At 44.0% G+C, this 15,268-nt stretch overlaps 1 protein-coding gene across 5 annotated transcripts; it reads left to right on the top strand.

The window, feature by feature from the left end:
• The first annotated feature begins 6,157 nt into the window (after positions 1–6,157).
• On the top strand, positions 6,158–14,940 carry RAB29 (RAB29, member RAS oncogene family). Of its 5 annotated transcripts, none has more exons than XM_045841582.1 (6): positions 6,158–6,244; positions 6,529–6,775; positions 9,324–9,395; positions 10,103–10,284; positions 12,522–12,643; positions 12,902–14,940. In XM_045841582.1, the coding sequence occupies exons 2-6, from the start codon at positions 6,652–6,654 to the stop codon at positions 13,011–13,013; spliced, it is 612 nt and encodes a 203-aa protein (XP_045697538.1). In that variant the 5' UTR covers positions 6,158–6,244; positions 6,529–6,651; the 3' UTR covers positions 13,014–14,940. The 5 variants fall into 5 exon arrangements, with proteins under 5 accessions (XP_045697538.1, XP_045697541.1, XP_045697539.1 ...); XM_045841585.1 differs by having other exon boundaries at positions 6,179–6,244; positions 6,634–6,775; XM_045841583.1 differs by having other exon boundaries at positions 6,180–6,244; positions 6,534–6,775.
• The last annotated feature ends 328 nt before the right edge of the window (positions 14,941–15,268 follow it).

The following is a 15,268-nucleotide window of genomic DNA, read 5'->3' as shown; positions in this document are numbered from 1 at the left end:
GAAATAACCACACATGGCTACTGGACGCAGCATAGTTCTAGATTTTAAAAGACTGAAAAATAAAACAACCAAATGTAATGCATGAAGCGTGTATTCTGGATGGCTGTGAAAAAAATACTCTGAAGGCTATGGATAGATGTAAATGTAAACTGTTTCTGATATTATTGAGCTAATGTTGATTTTCTCAGATATGGTTTTGCAGAAGAACTTCAGGGGTAGGAGCTGTTGCTGAAGTATTCAGTGTGATGCACTTTCAAACTGTTGAACACACACAGAGACGAAGCAGACACGGCAGAGTGCTATGCTAGTCTTTGGAAATCCAGCTGAAGGACACACTGACATGCATTGTACTCTTCTTTTATCTTTTCCATGGGTTTGAAATTTTTCAAAATGAAGAGGGAGAAATACAAAGGAGAGGCAGACACCTATAGGGAATGTGACAGTAACAGAGTAAGCTGACCACTTCTGCCAGCTTCCCAAGAATGGTGTTCCAGTCACGTACGCGCAAATCAGTTGTTTAGCACTCTGAGCGTGCTTTTCCTTTCTTGTATTAAACTCTCTCTGGGAAACTGCAACTTACTATTGAAGAAATACACCCCACCCCCACCAAAGGAATGGTCGGACTTGGGGGGAACTCTAGGAACTTGCTAATCTTCCCTCTTAAATCTTCACTCCTCACCTTTCTGATTAGGGAAGCTTTGAGTAGTTTCTCTCACAGACACTGGGCCAAGTTTTTGTATTTGAAGTCTGTGTTTACTTTGCAATATGCTGTTTGCTTATAAATGAAATAACTATAAACTGTTACATAGTTAACATAGTTAAGCAACCACAATTCAAACATATTATAAATGCTATATAATGAATCAGGGCTGCAATAATAAAGGAACTGTTTATAAGTAAGTTAATACTTAGGTCAGGTCTTAAAGCAGCATTTTTCAAAGTGGAAACTTGTCTAGGAATCACCTGAGTACTCGAGAAAAACGCAGATGCCTGTGCGCCCTCCCCGAGCCCTACAGAATCAGAATGTCCATATTTAATTAGAGCCCTTAAGAACTTCAACTGTGGTAAAATACTGGTGAAAAAACAAAGCCTGAAGGGTATTCTGATAGGTGAAGCACCCTAGGCAAAGACACCAAGTGAAAAATGAAATTGGTCTTTTAAAGAGTATAAAAGGGACTTCCAGCCAACATGGAGGAATGGGTAGACACACTGTGCCTCTTCACACAACCAAAATAGGACAACAACAATTTAGAAACAAAATAACAACCAGAACTGACAGAAAATTGAACTGTATGGAAGTCCGACAACTAAGGAGTTAAAATAGACTTATTCATCCAGACAGGTAGGAGGAACGGAGAAGGGTCGGCAAAAAAATTGGTGGCACCAGGCACACAAGGCACCCCGGCGCACGACACAGCAGCGGGCAGGCCCTCGGCACGCAGGCGGCGGCTGGCAGACCTTGCATGCGGGGTGGCAATGGGCAGACCCAGCGAGGCAGCGACTGTGAAGTGAGGCACTGCACACAAGGTGACTGGCTGACCAGGAGGTCCCACATTCACACGCAGATAAACCAGGCGAAACTGGAGAGCAAGACAGACCACACAACCCTGGGTCCCAGAGCCCAGAAATAAAGCCTCAAAACACTGATTGAAAACACCTGTGGGGGTTGAAGCGCAGGGAGAGACGCCCAGCCTCACAGGAGAATTTGTTGGAGAGACCCATAGGGGCCTGGAACATACACAGGCCCACCCACCCCGGAATCAGCACCAGAGGGCCCAGTTTGCTGGGCAGAAGCAGCGGAGGGACCTGAAATCCAACGGAGAGCAGAACATGTGCACTATTGTTACCTCTCAGACCCCACCCCCTCATACAGAGTCACAACCCAGCAACTGGGTAGCCCCGCCCTGACGAACACCTAAGGCTCCATCCCTCATAACTAACAGGTGTGACAAGACAAAAAAAAATAGCCCAAATGGAAGAACAGATCAAAGCTTCAGAAATAATACAACTAAGCAACCAAGAGATAGCCAACCTATCAGATGCACACTTCAAAGCACTGGTGATCAGGATGCTCACAGAATTGGTTGAATTCGGTCGCAAATTAGAGGAAAAAATGAAGGCTACACTAAGTGAAATGAAGGAAAATGCACAGGGAACCAACAGTGATGGGAAGAAAACTGGGACTCAAATCATGGAGTGGACCAGAAGGAAGAAACAAACAAACAAAAAGAAAAGAATGAAACAACAAGAATTCAAAAAAATGAGGAAAGGCTTAGGAACCTCCAGGACATCTTTAAATGTTCCAACATCTGAATTATAGGGGTGCCAGAAGTGGAAGAGGAAGAGCAACAAGTGGAAAACTTATTTGAACAAATAATAAAGGAGAATTTCCCCAATCTGGCAAAGGAAATAGACTTCTAGGAAGTCCAGGAAGCTCAGAGAGCCCCAAAGAAGTTCGACCCAAGGAGGAACACACCAAGGCACATCATAATTACATTACCCAAGGTAAAAATGAAGGAGAGAATCCTAGAAGCAGCAAGAGACAAGGAGACAGTCACCTACAAAAGAGTTCCCATCAGACTGTCAGCTGATTTCTGAAAAGAGACCTTGCAGGCAAGAAGGGGCTGGAAAGAAGTATTCCAAGGCATGAAAGGCAAGGACCTACATCCAAGATTGCTCTATCCAGAAAGCTTTCATTTAGAATGGAAGGAAAGATAAAGTGCTTCTCAGATAAGGTCAAGTTAAAGGAGTTCATCATCACCAAGCCCCTAATATATGAAATGTTAAAGGGACTTATCTAAGAAAAAGAAGATCAAAAACATGTATAGTGAAATGACAGTAAACTCACAATTACTAACAACCACACCTAAAACAACAAAAACAAACTAAGCAATCAACTAGAACAGGAACAGAAACACAGAAATGGAGATCACATGGAGGGTTAGCAACAGGAGAGTGAGAGGAGGAGAGGGGGGGAAAAGGTACAGAGAATAAGTAGCATAGATGGTAGGTAGAAAATAGATAGGGGGAGGGTAAGAATAGTATGGGAAATGTAGAAGCTAAAGAACTTTAGTTCATGGACATGAACTAAAGGGGGAGAATGTGGGTGGGAGAGGTTGTGCTGGGTGGAGGGTAATGAAGGGGGGGAATGGGACAACTGTAATGGCATAATCAATAAAATGTATTTTAAAAAATAAAGAGTATAAAGAATCTGACCTTGTTAGCGGGTGGGAGAGTTCCTGTTTGAGATAAGATGAGTTAAAGTTGGTTAGGCAGGATGGGGCCAGTGCATGGAAAGCTCAGGACACTAGCTCAGGGAGGTTGGCCAGTTTGGGGATAGTTGGTAGACAATGAAGGAACAAACAATGATTTTTTAGGGAAATCATTCGGGTCAGTTGTGTAGGATGAATTGAAGGCAGGAGAAATTATAACCCCAGAGACCGGAAAGCAGGTCATCGAAGATGATCTAGGTGTGAGATCATGGAAGTGGCACTGGATATGAAGCTGAAAGAATGGGTGGGAGAACTGTTTATGAAGGAAGAATCAGTAGGATGTGGTGACTGGCTTTTTTAAAGGGAGGGGGCTACACAGGTCTGTGTGTAAAAGGAAACATTAATAACTCTCAATTTTCTTTTTGCAGTAGTAAAAAAAGACTAATAACATGATGAAAAATTGGCTAAAGATTAAACAGACTTCTCCAAAGAAGACATACGAGTAGCCAACAGGTATATGAAGAAATATTCATCATCAGTAATCATCAGGGAAATACAAATCAAATCCACAATGGGATGTCACTTCACACCTATCAGGATGGCTATTATGGAAAAACCAAAAGACGACTGCTGGTGAGGATGTGGAGAAATTGGAACCCTTGCACACTGTTGATGGGAATGCAAAATAGTGTCACCATTATGGAAAATGGTATGGAGGTTCCTCAAAAAATTAAAAATAGAACTACCTTGTGATCCAGCAATCCCACTTCTGGGTATTTGTCCAAGATAATTACAATCAGATCTTGAAGACACATAACTCCCAAGTTAGCACTATTTACAATGGCCGATATATGAAAACAACCTAAATGTCCATCAACAGATGGACAGATAAAGAAAACTGGTATGTGCATTCATGGACTATTACTCAGCTTTTAAAAAGAAAAAAATTATGCAACAAGCAACAACATGGATGAAACTTACAGACATTATGCTACGCGAAACAACCAAGTCACAGAAAGACAACTACTGCATGATTCCACTTAGATAAGGTATCTAAAATAGTCAAATTTATAGAATCAAAAAATGGAATAGTGGTTGTTAAGAGCTGGGGAAGGGAGTCTTGGCTGGTGTGGCTCAGTGGATTCAGCACCAGCCTGTGAACCAAAGGGTCACTGGTACATTTCCAGTCAGGGCACATGCCTGGGTTGCAGGCTAGGTCCCCAGTAGGGGGCACGTGAGAGGCAACCACACACTGATGTTTCTCTCCCTCTCTTTCTCCCACCCTTCCACTCTCTCTAAAAATTACTAAATAAAATCTTTTTTAAAAAGTTGTTAAAAGTGTAGATCCAATGTAGATCCAATGTTGAGTATTCCTCCTACAACAAAATAAATCTTTTTAAAAAATGCATGAGGTCTAAAACCTGAGTGGAGGGAAGACATAATGCGGACAGTGACAGAAATGGGAAAGGGGAGGAAAGCAGCTGCTTTCGTGGTGACGTCGTGAGAGGGAGGCTGTGGCAGGACTTCCACGCAGATATACCTTTACGGCAGTTGAACACAATTGATTGGCAATAAATATATAAATAAAGTCAAGACTCAGAGAGACATTTGGGGCCAATGGCAATTTACTAAATAAAGAGTTTAAAGGGACGATCAGCTCAGGGACCTAAGGAAATATTCATTTATATTCAGAGGATGGGTTGGGAAGAAGCCATGAAGGTAGAAAGGTAATTATCAGAAAAAGAGAAGGCAATAGAGGAAGAACAGTGTCACAGAAGCCATGTGAGAAACAAATTTCAAGGAGTGGTCAACTACTTCAAAGCCAACGGGAAGTAAGAAAAGACCACTGGAAAGATGTCTGAGACATCCTGGAATATGAGTAGCCCAGCCTGACCTCTCCTACCTGGGTAACAAACATTTTGGGCTAAATAAGCTGTGAACCACGCTGATGTTTCTCCCTCACAGAACGTTTGAGTGGTAGCCTCACTGTCAGGAAATCTGGGCAGGGCTCTTTTCCCATGGCCCTGCTGCTTTCGCTTCCATTCCCAAGAAACGCATATGCAACAGGGCTTATTCTGCTCACCATGAAGCTCATTATCCCCTTACCTCTTACCTAAAGGACAGGAGGGTCAAAAAAGTTACTGGTAGAAAAATCAAAATTATTTGCAAAACTATAGTGTAATTATTATTCATGAGCAACAGAAGCAACAAATGGAGGAGGACTTTCCCCATCTTCCAAATTAGTTTCTAGCTCAAATGATCTATGAGCAGTGTAGCTGTACCAGGGATCGTGGAAGTGAGAATGAGGAACTCTTGTTTTCCGTCTATCTTTACTGCTGTGGCTAGCATAATTATTATTAACATTTACTAATGCTAATAACTAACATTCGCAGCATGGGTTTTTGTAAGGGTCAACCTCTTGATCAAGTGTCCCTGAACTTGATTGATAAGATATTGGGGTCATGGAGGAAATGTAAGAGTTGGCTCCTGTCATGTTCCTCGGATGTTCCTCGCATGTACAAGATCCTCGGATTGTGTAACTAATTGAAAGAATAGAAAACGGACTTCACTTGGAGCATGAGTGACGAGGCTTGATCTTATATTAGTGGAATAATTTAGGGAATCTATGGAATAATTTTTAATCTTAGCTCCATAAAACCTTTAAATATAATGAGAAACCTATCCGGAGACAGACAGGCAGCTGACATCATGTGGAACGAATCTCCTTTAAGAATCTTTTCTATTCCAGAATTATTTTAAAATAAAATTCCGAAAGCCTGAAAGAGGTCGAAAGCCTTGAAACTTCGTGTAAGTTTTTAAAAGCAAAACAACAAAAACCCTGCATAAACTACACTTTCCAGGAGGCCCTCCCGGGCACTCTTCGCACTCGACTGGTTCTCTTCACCGCGAGGTAAACTGGGAAATGTAGTTCTCTAAGCAACGCTGCACGTGACGCGTGCGGAGTGGTCGAGAGAGACTGCGCCTTCTGGGTCCGGGAGTGAAGGCGTGAGCAGCTGCTTCCTCTGAGATTGGTTTGTTCTGTGGAGGGAGGGCCCCCATCTTCTGCCAAACCCGGGAAATAAGCGGACCACGCTTAGTCGCTCGCTGGGGCCGCTCCGGGGAAGTCCCGGCGGGTGATACAGCGCCAAGCCTCGTTCCGTTTCTCGGCAAGCCCAACCGGGACGGGGAGAAGGTGCAAACAGCTGGGGGCTCAGAGCTCGCGCTCTGCGCCCGGTGCCCCACCCAGGCTGCGGCCGCGCCGGGAGGAAGCGCGTAAAGGTTGAGTGCCAAGTTTCCCTTTTTGCTTTCTTGTCAGAGCAGTCCCCAACAGGCGGTGGGCGGAATGCCGAACTTCAGTTTGAAGGGGGTCAGGAGCTAAAGGGGTTAAAACAGCGACTCCCCCACTTCCCGCCTCCCTCAGAAGTCCACCCAGCTAGCCATGGGCAGCCGCGACCACCTGTTCAAAGTGCTGGTGGTGGGGGACGCCGCGGTGGGCAAGACTTCCCTGGTGCAAAGATACTCTCAGGACAGCTTCAGCAAACACTACAAGTCCACGGTGGGAGGTGAGACGTCGCGGCGGGGAGGGGTGGACAGGAGGCCCGGACCTCGGACTCAAGATGTGAACTCTAGTGGGGTGGGAGCTGGGGATCTGTTGTCGTTGGGTCTGTCCTCCGTGCCTGGGATCCTAGAGAGGCCAACTGCGGGTATGTGATTTGCATGCCTCTTTTGGGTTTCCTCAGTTAGGATTTCCTAGCCTGAGCCGATTGCCCAAGAAGAGACCGGGCGGAGATGTGAAGATGAGGTGTAGGGAAGGGAGGAGGGGAAAATGAGCAGTCGCTGCGCTCCACGAGGGGAGCCCAGGTCTCTTCCTGCATGCAGCATCCCTAGGCGGTTCTGGGCGAATCTCAAACCAGCAGAGGCAGCTGAGACCCCCTGGAGGGCCTGGTGAGGTGCCAGCCGGGGCTGCTGTCCTGCGCCTCACGAAGTTCCAGGCAGTTGCAGGAAGGCATTTAACCTGGCCTAGCTTCCTTTGGGGGATGTCTGCGTGGGAAAGCCTGTAGGCCACACAAACAGATGCTTATCAGGGCTGATGAGAGGGGTGTTTATTGCCCATTGATTGCTTAAATAAAGGCAACCTAGGAATTCTTCAAGAAGGTGAGATACACTACGTCTTTGACCTATCTTCCCACCCCTTTTTCTTTCGAACTGGTTTAGAGAGGAAGGAAGGGAGGGAGGGAGGAAGGGAGGGAGGGAACACCTTAAGAGTTCATTTATTTCTTGACAGGTGTGGTCTTCGGACTCTTTTTTTTTTTCAGATGTTGGAAATGCCATTTTGTTAAATAGAAAGTGCTTAGCTGGGCAGAGTTGGTGAAGAGGGAGAGTAACAGACATTTATCTCCATTAAAATAAATTTTTAAGGGGAAAAAACCTGCACCAATGTAAATTTTGAAAATGTGTGCTGGTATCACAAAATTTTAACAAGTTAACAAGCATTTACATTGCAATTAAAACATTCTTCTTAAGAACATCTATCAAGCCCTGGCTGGTATAGCTGTGACTTGAGCATGGCTTGTGAACCAAAGGGTTGCTGGCTCGATTCCCAGTTGGGGTGCCTGCCTGGGTTGCTGGCCGGGTCCCCTGTGGGTCCCCTGTACCCACGAAAGGTCCCGAAAGGCAACCACACACTGATGTTCTCTTCCCTCTCTTTCCCTTCCCCTCTCTCTAAAAATAAGTAAAATCTTTTAAAAAAGAAAAGAAACATCCAGCAAAATTAAAAGTTTAAAGTTTTGAACCACGCTGCCCCCCAACTCCGAAATAATATGAGGGTCTCTATTTCATTACTTCGGTTTAAAAATGTCCCACTATAATTTTTAGCAATTGCTCTAGTTTAGTGAAGAATATACGTGATTCTGGCTAATTTTTTTTTCAGTATCTATTCTATATTCTCCCTAGCTTTTATTTCTGTCACAGATGTGGAAGAATATATTTCCAAACCTCAGAAATGATCCTATTTCTCTCCTTATCAAAAAGCTCTCTTCCACTGGCATACTCCTTGAGCCTTAACTCACAGGGCCTCAGCATCTGCGTGTGTTGTAGTATATTCCAGCACAACTTTTTTACTTTATTTTTCTTTACCAGAGGACATTTTTTTCATTGCTTTTAGAGAGAGAGGAAGGCAAGGAGAGAGAGAGAGAAGAAAAAAAAACATTGATGTGGAAGAAAAACATTGATCGATTGCTTTCTCACACCATCCCCAACCGGGAACTGAACCACGACCTTTGGGTCTGTGGTATGCTGAACAACACTCCAACCAACTGAGCCAGCACAACTCTTAAGCATCATCCATACCTTGTCTTCTTTCTGAGAGTCCTCTGGGACCTTTTCACTTTATCCCATTCCTGCCCAAGATAATTTCTATGTCTTATGGAGGATGTAGAATTCCCCCTAGAGTGTATTTTTATCATAATACAATTGTATTACAAACCAAGAGTGAAACTGAATGTGGAATCGTCAAAAGCCACCACGCTTACCTCATTTTCCTCTTCTAGAAACCCATCATCCCTTCCCTGAGAAAATCCCCGAAATCCCCCAGATTATAAGGGTGTCCAACCTTTTGGCATCTCCAGGCCACACTGGAAAAAGAAGTGTTGTCTTGGGCCATGCATTAAATACACAAACACTAACAAAAACTGATGAGCAAGAAAAAGATTTTAAGTAAATTTATGATTTTGTGTTGGGCCGCATTCATAACCATCCTGGGCTGCATGCAGCCCTCTGGCCAAGGATTGGACACTCCTGGCTGTGATTAGGAATTGTTTTCGTAATTACCTCCACCCTCCTATCTCCGACCTTGGAGAGAAGTAATATCAAATAAGTCAGTTTGACAAGAGAGCAAGAGCAAAAAACTCCCTTCTGAGAGTGAGTATAAATGAGCTGTCCTATGTTTGATACATGAATGTGGGCTCGGCTCACTGAAGGCTTAAAACTAAAATGAATAAATAAATAGGAGTTGCGTATCCCTAGTGTTGTAACTGCATATTTGATCTAAGGTTTTTCTGTGGGTTGTTTAAAGGTAAATTTTATTCAATATATTTATACATATTTTTTCAGTGGATTTCGCTCTGAAGGTTCTCCAGTGGTCTGACTCAGAGATGGTGAGGCTCCAGCTGTGGGATATTGCAGGTACGCTGGGAAGACTGAATAGGAACAAGGGGCGAAATTTCGGTTTAACCAGCCAGCTCCCAGAGAAAAAAATGGAGCGGTAAAACCAGAAGCTTTTTTCTTGAAGCTGGAGAGGTCATTGGAGCTGCTCTGAGGATGCATGAGCTGAATAGACATAGAACTTTTGTAGGTATTTTCTGCAGATGTCTTGCCCTGAATAAACAAATAAATGTGAAGCAGTATCTGTGGAGGTGGAGGGACGGGCAAGGTGGCGGACGGTCCAGGCTGTGGGTGGATGCTCCGACAGCAGCAGAAGTGTGCTTTTTCCAGGTTTTCAGCGAACCTCGGTGAGAAACCAGTTACCCAGAAAATAGAGACAATAATAATAGCTAACCCTTATTATGTGTCAAGCACTTTTCTAAACATTTTAGGTTCACTGGCTCATTATTCCTTGCAACGACCCTATGATAAAGCTACTTCTTCTGTCCCCACTTTACAGATGGGAAATAATTAGCCATTGAAAGCTCAACTTGTCCAAAGTCACATAAATAGTAAATGACAGAGCAGGGAGTTAGACTTGGAGAATCTGGGTACAGCATCTGGACTCACGCACCATGCACACTGCCTTCTCTCCCACAGTGAAGGCAGAAAGGGCAGGCAGGGTGTTAGAAGGAGCTTTGGGACTGGTTCCCAGGATCACCTGCTAGAGAATTTCCGTCTCCTCGCAGGACAGGAGCGCTTCACATCCATGACACGACTATACTACCGGGATGCCTCTGCCTGTGTTATTATGTTTGATGTTACCAATGCCACTACCTTCAGCAACAGCCAGAAATGGAAACAGGACCTGGACAGCAAGCTCACACTGCCCAATGGGAAGCCTGTGCCCTGTCTGCTCTTGGCCAACAAGGTACGTGGTCAATCTAGGGAAATGGCCACTGGCCGCAGTCTTTGGTGGGACAACAGGCTGTCTAAAATGCTCTTCAGGTCTGGACATCCACTTTCCCTTCACGAGCTGGCAAAATCATCTCTACCTCCTTTCAAGGGATGTTGAGACTTTCTTTAGGAAGAATGTTGAATGTAGATTTTAGATGCTGCTCTTCTTAGCCATTGGTGGAAAGGTTTTTTTTTTATTTTGTTTTGTTTTTTAACATGTTTTATTGATTACGCTATTACAGTTCTCTCATTTCTCCCCCTTCATTCCCCTCCACCCTCTCCCACCCATATTCCCCCCTTTAGTTCATGTCCATGTGTCATAAGTTCTTTAGCTTCTACATTTTCCATACTATTCTTGCCCTCCCCATCTATTTTCTACCTACCATCTATGCTACTTATTCTCTGTACCTTCTCCCCGCCCCATTCCCCTGTTGCTAACCCTCCATGTGATCTCCATTTCTGTGTTTCTGTTCCTGTTCTAGTTGTTTGCTTAGTTTGTTTTTGTTTTTGTGTTAGATGTGGTTGTTAATAATTGTGTTTGCTGTCATTTTACTAGACATGTTTTTTATCTTCTTTTTCTTAGATAAGTCCCTTTAACATTTCATATATTAGGGGCTTGGTGATGATGAACTCCTTTAACTTGACCTTATCTGAGAAGCACTTTATCTTTCCTTCCATTCTAAATGAAAGCTTTCTGGATAGAGCAATCTTGGATGTAGGTCCTTGCCTTTCATGACTTGGAATACTTCTTTCCAGCCCCTTCTTGCCTGCAAGGTCTCTTTTGAGAAATCAGCTGACAGCCTTATGGGAACTTCTTTGTAGGTGACTGTCTCCTTGTCTCTTGCTGTTTCTAGGATTCTCTCCTTCATTTTTACCTTGGCTAATGTAATTAGCCTTCCTTGGGGACTCTCTGAGCTTCCTGGACTTCCTAGAAGTCTATTTCCTTTGCCAGATTGGGGAAATTCTCCTTTATTATTTGTTCAAATAAGTTTTCCACTTGTTGCTCTTCCTCTTCCCCTTCTGGCACCCCTATAATTCAGATGTTGGAACATTTAAAGATGTCTTGGAGGTTCCTAAGCCTCTCCTCATTTTTTTGAATTCTTGTTGTTTCATTCTTTTCTTTTTGTTTGTTTGTTTCTTCCTTCTGGTCCACTCCATGATTTGAGTCCCAGTTTTCTTCCCATCACTGTTGGTTCCCTGTGCATTTTCCTTCATTTCACTTAGTGTAGCCTTCATTTTTCATCTAATTTGTGACCGAATTCAACCAATTCTGTGAGCATCCTGATCACCAGTGCTTTGAAGTGTGCATCTGATAGGTTGGCTATATCTCTTGGTCACCTAATTGTATTTTTTCTGGATCTTTGATTTGTTCTTCCATTTGGGCTATTTTTTTTTTGTCTTGTCACACCTGTTAGTTATGAGAGGTGGAGCCTTAGGTGTTCACCAGGGTCAGTTAACCTGGTTTCTGGGTTGTGACGTTGTATGGGAGGCGGGGTCTGAGAGGAAACAATGGCGCTTGCTTCTCTCTCTCTGTGGGATTTCAGTCCCTTCTGCAGCTTCCCCCAAGCTAACTGGGCCTTTCTGGTGCTGGTTCCCATGTGAGTGGGCTTGTGTATGTTCCAGGACCCCTGTGGGTCTCTGCAATGAACTCTCCCATGAGGCTGGGCGTCTCTCCCTGTGCCTCAACCCCCACAGGTACTTCCAAACAGTGCCCCGAGGCTCTATTTCTCAGCGCTGGGACCCTGGGACCACCCGGTCAGCTAGCCGCCTGGCATGCAGTACCTCCCTTCACAATCACTGCCTCGCTGGGTCTGCCCGTTGCCCCCCTGGGCCCGGGGTCTGCCAGCTACCGCCTGCGCGCCCAGGGTCTGCCCACTGTGGTCTTAGGTGCCCGGTCCCACTGCTCTTTGTGCTGCGACCCCTCTCCACCCAGCTGCCTGACTCCACACCTCCCACCAGTCTGGATGAACATGTCTATTTTAACTCTTTGGTTGTCTGACTTCCATACAGTTCCGTTTTCTGTCAGTTCTGGTTGTTATTCTGTTTCTAAATTGTCCCTATCTTGGTTGTACAAGGAGGCACAGTGTGTCTTCTTATGCTTCCATCTTGGCCGGAAGTCTGGTGGAAAGGTTTTAAATCCACAGGTGTCTGAGCTATGTTCCTATTCCCAGGAAGTTTATGGTGTTGCTTTTTATTTACTGTCCTTGCCAGTGTGATCTGTCCCCTTGGGCAGTGAGCCGAGACCAGGTTGACCGGTTCAGTAAGGAGAACGGTTTCATAGGATGGACAGAAACATCAGTCAAGGAGAACAAAAATATTAATGAGGCCATGAGGTGAGTAGCTCATGGGCACACAGATGTGCCCATCTTCCCCTGCAGCCCACTGGACCTTCTCTTCTTGTTTGTGAGCAAATAAGAGCAGACTGGAATACCAGCTTCTGAAGGTCAGGGACGCTGCCCTCTCTTCTGCAGTAACTGGGGACAAACCTTGTGGCTTTCCTGAAATGGCATTTGGTGTTAAGACAGACAATGTGTGCTGTTTCTCCCTTTCCTCAATCCAGCTTTTCAGAGTTACTTATATTTGTTTTTCAGAGTCCTCATCGAAAAGATGATGAGCAATTTCAGAGAAGAGTTGTCTTTGTCCACCCAAGGGGACTACATCAACCTACAAACCAAACCCTCCTCCAGCTGGGGCTGCTGCTAGGAGTGTTCTGCATGCTTTCCCTCCCAGTTCTAGTCCCTTCCCTTTGGATGCCCACTCAGCAATTTAATTAAGTACATTTGAACTGTCTCCTGCTGACTGTCCAGGAAGGAGGGCCATCATCACCAAGAAATGACACCTGGGACCCAGGTGCATTTCTACATCTCCCGAAACTTGGTTCTCACTTGCTGCTGGCTCATGTGGGCCAGGTAGTGCCTCTTGTATAAGATCACCTCGTCACTCAATTTGCGATCTGGGACTTTGTGAGAAGGATCAGAAATCAGTATTTGTGTCTTAAGGATCATAATTCTCTACTGCCTTTGAGCTTATATTTCCATCTGATGTATGTTGAGCTATCAATCTGATATGACTTCAGATTGAGAGGAAAATAAAATCAAAGGTCATTTCCCAAATTTCTCGCAGGTCAGGCTTTCAGATTCTTTCTGTCTTGGAGTTTGAATTTACTGTAACAATCTGATTCTGAGATGCAGAAGGAGTGGTGCTGGATATCTTTGAGTTTCAGGCTACTGGAGGTGACTCAAAAGTCACTGTATTTTTGAAGCTTCTAAACTCATAATTACCGTATTTTTTCAGAGCATAAAACACACCTGGGTTTTAGAGGAGGAAAATAGGAAAAAAAATTTTTTAAGCAAAAAATGTGGTAAAATACTTAATAACATAATATTTCACCAATGTAAATGTAAACAGAACTCAACAGCAGCATTAACAACCATTATTCCTCCCAAATTTTGGGGGCAGGAGTGTGTCTTATAGTCTGAAAAATACGGTAGCTTTCTCTTGTCTTGGCTTTAAGAATAGTCACACTTACCCTGGCCAGATGGTTCAGTTGGTTGGAGAATTGTCCTATGTGTGCGCGCGCACACACACATACACAAATGATGTAGGTTCAATCCCCTGGTTGGGGCACGTATGGGAGCCAGCCTCTCTCTCTCTCTCTCTCTCTCTCTCTCTCTCTCTCTCTCTCTCTCTCTCTCTCTCTCTCTTTCAAAATCAATAAACATATCCTCAGGTGAGGGTTAAAAAAAGAGTAATCAAACTTTTAAACTATCTATTTTGTATGATGAGAGCTGCTCTTTCCAAAAAGAAATTACTTCTCACATCAGGGTCTAATTGTCTCCCCGCCAGAGGGTAGGGGCAGGGTTGGCAGGTTTCTGGGCTGATGTCTTGATGCATAATGCTGCCAGTGGCACCTGGCTGCCTGTTTCTTGCAGCTCTGAGGTTGTGAATGGAAGAGGGAGAGGTTACTACAACAAAACCCTGTGGGGCAACTTGCTTAGGAGCAATCTGGGTGACTAGCACTTAACAGCCACAGGAAATGAATATTATGTACAGACTTATGTCTGGGAGTGGAAGTAGATAGAAAATCATTAGCTTATTTAACTGCTAAGTCAGGTAGGGTTTGAAGATTGCTGGGTCCCAACCTCAAACCTACTGAATGAACATTTCTGGGGGTGAAGCCTGGGAATTTGCTATTTTTCAAAGCTTCCCAGGTGACTTCGATCAGTCTGGTTTGAAAACAAAGCCCTGCTGGAGAGCTTGGTACCACGTGGCAGAGACCCAGGCCTCTCCTGTTTGTTCTCCAGGTGATTCTGGTGCACACCGGACTTTAAAAACCACTGTCCTGAGGGAGAGATTAGAAGCCAAATATCAGAAAAAGAATGAGAGCCAAGCTTTCAGTAGTTGTTCAGTTTTTTTGTTTTTGTTTTTAATGCCAGTTATTATAACTTTTGCACAACTTTTGAGACCTTGAAGTTCTCTTTTGTATTACCCTTTTCAGGTAGAGTTTTTATTATAATGATTCTGAAGATAATAGTGGATTAACAGATTCACTTTATATGAGAAGAAAATTGATTTTTATGCACTGGTTCAAACCCCTGAAATATTATAAATAAATGAAAAATAAATCTTGTATTCGTGGTAGTTATTGGCCACTTATGTGAGTTTGTTGAAGTGTTATCCTATGCTGGTTGTTCAAGAGCATTGTGGAAGTGGAGACTGTACTTTAAAAAAAAAATAGCCTCTTTAAAAGTGAAGGTGAATGTTTTTCTGCTTATCTTTAATTTACTAGTAAGTACCAGCTACCTAGTACCAATTCAGTACTTGATGTAACATCCCAAATACTATTTGGAAATGTGACCATTTAAAAAAATTGAATATGCTACATGGACAATAACAAGGTGGGGGTGGGTAGAAACAGGGGAGGGAAGTGGGGGGGGTGGGGGGAAAAGGCAGAAAAC

Source organism: Phyllostomus hastatus, unplaced genomic scaffold (assembly GCF_019186645.2).
Source record: "Phyllostomus hastatus isolate PE091 unplaced genomic scaffold, TTU_PhHast_1.1 phas_contig_36, whole genome shotgun sequence".
In the NCBI taxonomy this organism is placed as follows: Eukaryota; Metazoa; Chordata; class Mammalia; order Chiroptera; family Phyllostomidae; genus Phyllostomus; species Phyllostomus hastatus.
This window is presented reverse-complemented; position numbering and strand designations above follow the sequence as displayed.